At 39.9% G+C, this 9,155-nt stretch overlaps 1 protein-coding gene across 1 annotated transcript in view; it reads right to left on the bottom strand.

Annotated features, from left to right (window-relative positions):
* Nucleotides 1-414: 414 nt before the first annotated feature.
* Nucleotides 415-9,155, bottom strand: part of Mbd2 (methyl-CpG binding domain protein 2) — a 49,194-nt gene continuing 40,453 nt past the window's right edge. Inside the window, exons 5-7 of the mRNA XM_090353074.1 lie at nt 8,284-8,461; nt 2,573-2,710; nt 415-894 (exon numbers count right to left, since the gene is read on the bottom strand). Coding sequence (XP_090209200.1) covers nt 2,584-2,710; nt 8,284-8,461 — 305 coding nt within the window. The 3' untranslated portion in view covers nt 415-894; nt 2,573-2,583. The remainder of the gene's footprint in view (nt 895-2,572; nt 2,711-8,283; nt 8,462-9,155) is intronic.

The following is a 9,155-nucleotide window of genomic DNA, read 5'->3' as shown; positions in this document are numbered from 1 at the left end:
AGGCAACTGTCACCACAGTGAAGTGTGTGTCCCGTGCCTGCTAACTTAGTAACAGGCTAGTGATTATGAAGAAGTACAAAATGTTCTAGTAAAATGACAAACATGGACTTCAAGTGACACCTAAACAGTATCTGTGCACATAATTCGTGCCGCAGGGGAGAAAGGGTCTTGCTTGTACAAAATTATCCAAGTAGTAATCAGAGGAAAGAAAAACAAAATTGCACATGCAAAATGACAATGTAACACTCCTGGTGAAAGCACAGTTCCCACGCCGTCCAGAGGCAGGCAGGCTGCAGAGGCAAGAGTGCTTCTCCACCACCTCCAATTCAGATGGAAGGCCCGGAATCAAAATGTTCAGTGTGTGTCAGGGCTACTTGCTGTGTGTGCTTTTTAACAGAAAGAATCGAATCAGTCTGTGAATATAATCATTTATTTGTCTTTACAGTGATGATGGAAGAATGTACAGGCGTCCTCTTTCAATAAAGTATAAAAATCTGTTTATATACAGTGAAGTCATAGTAATCTTTAATTGGGGAATTTATTTGGGACTCCTGATCTGTTTATATTAAAACTAGGGGGGGTGGGGGGTGGAAAAAAATTTCATGTAAGTGCTACATTTCCAGTAGATTGCACCTGCATCAAAAGCTCTGCTTCCTTTTAAGGGTCTTGCTTGATATTACAAAAGACTAATTTTAAGTCCTAGGACTCAAAATAAACATCATTTTTGAATAATAGATATATACATCAAAAATACATCTAAAAAGGCATTGGTTAGTGCTATTAAAAAGCTCTATGTGCTCGGGTACATTTTTTTTTTCTTACAGGCAAACGCAGTGGAAACTTTTTATTCAATTTCTAGGAATTTTCTCTTGGGGAAAGTCAGTCAAAAGCAACCTGTAAGAAAAAAACAAAAGAATGTAAAGTAATTGCAGGACTTCTTAGGCAAGAGCTGGGCAACATATGAAAAATTAGAAGCCCCATTTCCCTTAGAACTATGGGATTAAGCATTGTTATAACACTTTGTAAAATTTCAATAAACTCATACTTCAAAAGGGGCTCAACATTTTCCTTCACTCTTCAAGTATTTTGGTACCCTTAATCCACATTTAATTTTCAAAGAAATCATATCACCCTTTGTTGGTTTAGATAAATATTTCAAAAACACACCAAAAAGTAAGATAACCAAACATATTTGGAGAAAATTTCTACTTAACAATACATCAATAAAGGTGCTATCAACAGTTAAACTCATGATCCTGGCATTCCCTCCAGGCAACCTGTGCCTCTTCATTGCGCTACCCACTAACACCAGCCTCATGAACAATGCCACTGAACACATCCACACCCCGACTGTCTCCCTGATTCACAGCTTTCTCTATTCTGATGCATTTTTCTACAGTAGCTGGCAAGTTTTTGTTTTTTGTTTTTAGGGTGGTACTTGGGCCCTTCAGCTTGCTTGCTTGGTTGCTCTGATACTTCTTGAGCCATGCTTCTGGTCCTGCTCCTAGCTGATTAGTTTGAAAATACAATCTAGAAGACTTTTATGGCCAGGCTGGTTGTGAACCATCACAGTACAGTAGCTAGCCTCCTGAGCGGCGAGGATTACAGGCACAAGCCCCTGGCACCTTGCCTACAGAGAGGATTGTAAATACATAAGCAAGTCTAACCACAGCACTGGCCTGTCCGCATTTCCTTCGTCATGGCCTCAGGCTCCACAGATTAAATGTGCAGCCCACCCACACAGGCCCCGCCCTGCCTCATACACACAGTAACCTGCCACACTCACTTTTTCTTGGTTCTGAAGTAAACCAAGTTTCTCCTGGCTATGCCTTCTAAGGAGACCATGTTTTACCTGAACACGCAACCCCTGGCTCATTTCCACACCTGCGTCGGCCCACGGTGACTGTCACCTCCTGGGAGGGCTTTGTTGAACTTTCACATCATGTGAGCTGCTACCCCTTGTCTCCTCAGTTGTGGCTTCAAAGGGAACTAAAGCCTGACAAGATGCAGGATTGAAGTTGAGAAACAAAATGCCACACTGATGCTGTGGAAACCTGGTGTAACCATCTAGAGAAATCAAGTCACAGAACAACAAAACTTGTCCTTGTACCTCAGCAGTGTTGTAGTGTCAGGGAAAATTATGTATTGTACGTGTCAATGTCCTTCCTGGGTTTTTTGTTGTTGTTGTTTTATATCAAGTCTATGGTACAAAGAACTTAAAATAAGGGAGGGATTTTGCCTCTATTGAGAGCCTAATTGTAAAGGTTGGTAGGATGCAGCTGGCAGCCATGGCCTCTCCTGCAACTCCCCTCTGGCCTGCCTGGGTCCACTCTCCTCCTGCTTCACACTCACGCCTGCCACATGCTCCCTCAGGGCTCAAACGGCCTCACAGAACGAGGACAAATGGATAGAATAACTTATATGGTTCATAAGTCAAGTGGGAAACATAGCACATGTGTAACTACACAGAGGTCCAGCTTTTCATTCTTTGCTAAGGAAGGCTGCAAAGGGAAAACAACAAGAAAATAAACAACGGCAGCGCCGCCTGCCTCTGTGACAGATGCTAATTTACCTGGTCACACCTTAGGCTTCATCTCCACTGTCCATTCCAATCTCCATCTCTTCTGAGTCAGCAGCCCTTGACAGGATGTCTGCCATCAGCGCCTCTTCCAATTTCTTGCGGACTTGCTGGACTCGCTCTTCCTGTTTCCTTTCCAAAAGCAGAAGAAAAAGACCTTGACAATCTGACAAGTTATGAAAATAATAAACTGCTACGTCTTAGAGTAGGGTTTCCCTTTGTCTTTATTTTTCTTTTTCCATACTTGCATGTGAACTCAGGCCTTGTGCTTGCTAGGCATGTGCTCTACAATGTAAGTCATGCCTCAAGCACCTAAGTTCACCCTCATTTATTTAAAAAAAAATCCTTAAAACAGATTTTCTCCTAAAAATATAACAAAAATAGAAGGGTGTTCACAGACAATTATCCCTTGACTCGCAAAGACAAGCAGTAACCCTTTTTCAGTAACTTTCCTGAACTTGAAAAGCTCCAAGCATGTGAAGACTTGCCTTTAATGCTATCAAGGATGAGTAGAAATAACTTGAAAACAGGAACACAAGTGGAAGGTAATATGGAAAATGAGGGAAAACCACCGAGAAAGACAGGAAGCAGAGGTAGAGTGGACTGGGATGTGGCCTGGCTCTCATGGCTTTGTTAGGAGACAGCATTCCTGAGCTCCCATGCCTGCAGACAACAGGTCAGCCCAGAAGAGCCACGAGCTTGTGAACTGAACATAAAAAAGCGCCATTTCAACTGAGATGAGCTAAGTAGTTCAAGACACCTGGTCAAATCTTGGTGAATACCAGGGGAGCTGGAAGTTGTGAAAGTACTAATAAAGGCTCTGAATCATTAGACAGAAAATAAAACCCAGGAGGAGGAGCTACCAGTGTGTACTTCATCTTCTAAAAGCAAAGAAAAAAAATTGAGACTAGATCCCGGGAAAGGCAAGAGAAAATTTACACCCACAACCAACTAAAGAAACACAAGTAGGAAAAGCAGTGACATGTGGTGGCTCATATCTGTCATCCTGGCTACTCGGGAGACTCGAAGCCAGGATCACAGTCTAAGGCTGTCACAAAAGTGTGAGACCCTGTCTCCAAAATCTAAAAAGTGAGCCAGGCACTGGCGGCTTACACTCATAATCCTAACTACTCAGGAGGCTGAGATCTGAGGACTGCAGTTCAAAGCTAGCCTAGGCAGAAAAGTCCATGAGACTCTTACTTCCAATTAGCCACCAGAAAAAATCAGAAGTACAGCTTTAGCCTTGAGCAAAGTTCAAGTCACATGACCAACAATAACAAAAAAGAGTAAGTGACTCAAGTGGAAGAACATTTACTTAGCAAGTGTTGGCCCCTGAGTTCAAAGCCCAATACCCACCCCCCAAAAAAATAAAGAAATGGAGCGATGCAAAGGTAGAGGTGGGAAGGCCAGCTTCAAATAGAGAACAGGTCAGGCACTCCCTGGAGAGAAGAAAGATGACTAGGATGAGAATGGTGAAAGCACAGTGACAAAGAGACAGAGGGAAAGTGTAGACTGGGGGCGGAAACAAGGTGAAGTTTTCTACCAGTAACTGAGGAAGTCAGACTCCAGCCCAGCCCAAGCCTGGGACAACAGAAAGCAGCAGAACCATGATTGGAAGAATCAATCACACCCTCCACCCCCACACCCCCATAGTCAGTCCCTGAAGGATCTTCAAACTGGACAGCTAGTAGTTGTTATATATCTTAAACGAATTTTAAAAACAAAGCCAGGAAGCTGAGGGACAGGGAATATTTACTGAGTCAATCCAAGCTCTATAGCTTCTGGTACATTAAAACAAACTCAACAGACCGTTATGTAATGGAGTAGGGTCAAAAGGAACACATTTTCTTGTTTTTATACAGTCTTCCTTCTGCCCAGAAATCCAAAGTTTATGCCCCCAGTCTCAGAAAACAAGAGAATTGTCAGCAGCCAGGAGTAATCCCCACAGGAAAGACGGAGAAAGTGGAAGAAATGGAGCAAATGGCATGGTATCTTTTTTTACTTTCCTTTTTTTTCCCCCATGCCAGTCCTGGTGCTTGAATTCAGGGCCTGAGCATTGTCCTTGGGCGTTCTCAAGGCTAGAGCTTTGCCACTTGAGCCACAGCACCACTTCTGGCTTTTTCTATATATGTGGTACCAAGGAATCGAACTTGGGTCTTCATGCATGCTAGGAGAGCACACTACCCCTGGGCCAAACTCCCGGTCCAAATGGCACTGTATCTTAAACCCACTATTGAATTTTTGTGAGCATTATTAGTTTTAATTAAAATTAATTTTAATTATTTCTTGAACATAATTACTAATTTTTCAGCACTTTTTCTCACTTTTATGGATATTAAAATTAAAGTGTTGCCCACTGTAGTAGTTAGAACTCTAAGATATTTATCCAAGAACCCCACCCCCACTCCAAACACACATATACACCTCATATACACTCCTTATAGAATTTTACTCTTAAGGGTGAATGAAATTGGTGGATGTTAGGGGCTATCACTCCATGATTAGGTGGATGTTAGGGGCTATCACTCCATGATTAGGTTATTAATCTAAAGATCTTGAGCTAACTAAAAGGAAAGCTCAATATAGTGGATCTGATAGCATAATGAAGCCAATTAAAACGTTTTTGTAAAGGTGAACAGAAAGGGATTAAGAAATAATATCAGAAAGGGTGAATTAGACCAAAGTACATCATATGTATGAAAAATCAAAATGAAAAATACCCCCTTGTACAATGAATTTTCTCTAGTAAAAATGAAGAGCTCTTAATGGGCCAAAGGACAATGAATATAGGTTGCCTTTAGAGACAAAAGCAGCCCTTTTCCCATAGTCAATGAAAGGACAGAGTTTATAGCCAAACAACCACATGAACAACTACATGAGCTTGAAGAAGAAACAACCACATGGGCTTGAAAGAGAATCTCAAGCTCCTGAAGGCAACACAGTCTCCAGCTTCTATTTCAATGCTATGAGCAATGAGCAGAAAACCTGGATTGCAAGCTCATAGATGGGTCTTCGGGCTTTAAAACTTGTGTGAATTTGTAACAAACTATTAGAAAACAAATATACCCATGAATGAAAATATTAACTTTGCCGAAAGTATATGCACTCTTCAGTTGAGTGTTCATTCTGGTGGTATACATGACAAAATGCAACACAGAAATATAGCATGGCCCCTGTGCAAAATGGTATCGTTGTTTGGAGGTTTACTATAATTAACATATTGGCTACATAATGAGAGAGAGCATAATAATTTCATCTACCATCACTTCTTTGGAACCCACATTAATTCAACAAGGAATGCTTGCCTAATAATTTCTGCTAAAATGATTAAATTCAATGAGTAATTTGTTAGGGACCTTTACCAAAACAGGAAAACAGTCTAGATCTGGCTTTGATAATTCCCTACATTATCAAAAGATCTTAGCATGCCTAAGATATCACCCAATAACCACCTGTGGAGTCCCTGCTGACTCACATGATTCCCATGTAATTTCCTTCCTCAAAAATAATAATCAGGGGCCGGGAGTTTGGCCTAGTGGTAGAGTGCTTGCCTAGCATGCACAAAGACCCGGTTTCGATTCCTCGGTACCACATACATTGAAAAAAGCTGGAAGTGGTGCTGAGGCTCAAGTGGTTGAGTGCTAAGCCTTGAGAAAGTCCAAGGACAGCACTCAGGCCCTGAGCCCAAGCCCAGGACTGGCAAAAAAAATAAAATAAAATAAGAATAATCAAAAAGAAAAAAGTTGATTTCCTGCTTTTACTTCTTGACATTTTATTATTCTTTTTCAGAACTGAAGATCACACACCCCATAAAATCAAAGCATATGAATACAACTTTGAACTCATTTATGGCTTTGCAAAAGGAACTACTTGAAAACCCCAGAGAAGCTTTCTAATTATAAAACTAGATAGATTTGCGCACTTAGAAACATTTTATACCAACCATGTATAGGTTTAGAGTAGAATACAAATTTTATTTTTTAATTATGATCCCAAAGTGCCATCTACTGGTTTTTACTAGAATAGTACTCCATTACTGAAGTTCATAAATCCTAACGAGAATTTCCTTGTGATCTTACTATCAAGAATAATTTTACTTCTCCTACTTTCAAAATTCTACCAATCTGAATCAGATGTTTTCCTTTTACTATTTATTTGCTGCTGAAAACCTAAATTGTGGTCCAGCATCAGAATAAATTAAAAGATGTTAATACATGCTGCTTATATCCTTTCTTACCCCTGACTCTGTTTTACAGCTTTGCTCTTTTTTACTTCATTCTCATCTTGTTATAATTGTGTATTTGTGCATAGATGGGTGTGTATGTGTGGTTAGGCACACCATTTTTGTTTCCTCATATTTTAAAACCAAATGAGACAAATTTTTTGCAAGGATTATTACTGTCATTTGAGTTCAAAAGTTTTCTAAGAGTTAATTCAAAATGTAATTTAAAAAATCAGTAAGGCAATAAGAAAATGTAAAGGAAGAGAAAAATTAGTAAAGAAAGCCTTGGGAAAGGGAGTTGAGGAAATAAATATGGTTTCCTTTAGATACAAAAGGATTTAGAAAGTAAGAATTGTCTTAAATGTTTGTTCCAAAATGGAAAAGGGGATATCTGGCCAGCTGGGGTTTAAGTGAGGAAGGGGCAGGGAGAAGGTGTGGCCAGGTGGGGAGAGGGTGAGACCATGCCCGTGGATGTGACTTCAGAGCCTGGGAACCTGGCATGGTCCTAAGGAGGCGTGGGTGGCCCAGGAAATGACCTCAGAGAGGGGCAGTAACTGGCTCTGGTGTGCCCATCACTAGAAACCCACGTGCTGCACAGACTCCCCACATGGAAAATAAAAGGAGAGGAGAGGAGCATTGCTTATGAGCAGTTTCGCACACTTGGGTGCACCTACCAAGTTTGACTCTGTAACTATCTTATACTTTTCCCTTAGAACAAAGTGAAAGAGAGATGGATCTCTAAATTGAGCTTCAGAGAGGTAAACATAATCAGGAGAACTGAAGTGACCTCGGAAAATACAACTAAGCTTAAAGCTGTATGGTTATGGTGACCACCTCCTTTAAAGAGAGTTAGGATTTGTAGACAAATCAATATACATGAAGCAATTATAAAAGATAGGAAGAAGGGGCTGAAGATATACATCAGCATTATAGTGCTTGCCGTACACATGGGAGATTTGAGTTCCATCTCAAGAATAACAAAAGCAAAAACAAAAAGAACATAAAGGCCTGATGAGTGGATGAGGCTCATTAGGGTGGAAATTCAGAAGGTCAAATTAGAAAAAACGCTGCAAATGATGAGTACCTGGAGTTGACACTCTTGTAATGATTCCTCTGATATGCAGCACTATCCACCTTTTTTGAGCATATGTGTGTTACAAAAGTCTATCATCATGTGCAACTAGTTTGAATTTTGGAGGATTTGTATATGCACTATAAAGTATCACAGAAATGAGAACTAAGCCCAAGTACAAAATTCACTTGTGTCATGTACATCATAGACTGGAGATAATTTAATACACCATTGTTAAATAATTTAATACATGAACCAAAGTGCTATAAATACTAAATTTTTCACTTAGTCACTATTTTGTAGCGTTTTCAAAGCAAGGATATTCAACTTGTGGAACTGTGTATCATGCACAACAGAATATTCACCCACAAGCAATACCAAAGTTTCCCAAGTCAAGGTGAAGTAACTTACCTAATGTCTTCATCTGTGACAATGAAAGCTTTGCAGAGAGGCTGAGATGTGTTTAGCCAGACAGCGGGGTTCTTTTCCACAGCTGGGGAGACTTGTCCCGTGATTGGTGCAGAGCTTGTGTGCAAAGCACTAGCAACAGCAGATAAAAGGGTCTCATCATTACTACCTGGACCAACTCCTGCAACAAGAAAGAAGCAACCCCCACATGATACAACCAACAATTGTGTATAAAATCAACATAACCAAAACAAAGAATAATACATATCCACTTAATGAGTAGTATACACACCAACAAAGAAATAATATTAAAATAGCGATAACAAAAGAATTAAGTGTTTTAAACTTTAAAATACATTTTCCAAAGTGACTAAACATTGGAAAAGTAAGCCACATTTCCTCAAATAGAACTATTTAAATAATCGGAGTCTATAAAGGTGCTATATTATATTAAATATCTCAAGTAACAAATCCTGGAATCGTTTCCTCTTGGACATTTTGGACATTAATTTCCAACAATGTGTCAATGGTTATTCTCTTTGTTTCAGGACTTGAAAGAAAAAGCTAGTACAAGCATACTACTGCAGCTTCATCGGTCTTTTCCGGGTTTATAGAGTGAATACTGGCACATCTTGACTACTTGTAGAAGACTGGCATTGTGGCAAAATTTAAATGAACCTCTTTTAAAGTTCTAAACTTAGCTATAGCAATCACAGTCAAGAACATGAAGCAAGGAGACAATCGCTCATCTGTAAATTATTAAGAGCTTTGATTCAGGTAGGACACATCAAGATTTAGAAGGCAAAGTTGTAGTAACAGATAAGCAATGTGCTTCCCTAGAACTTGGAGTTACTGTGTGATTAGCTATTGTTAGG

The sequence above is a fragment of the Megascapheus bottae genome, chromosome 19 (genome assembly GCF_031878675.1).
Source record: "Megascapheus bottae isolate mThoBot1 chromosome 19, mThoBot2.hap1, whole genome shotgun sequence".
NCBI classification, from domain to species: domain Eukaryota; kingdom Metazoa; phylum Chordata; class Mammalia; order Rodentia; family Geomyidae; genus Megascapheus; species Megascapheus bottae.
This window is presented reverse-complemented; position numbering and strand designations above follow the sequence as displayed.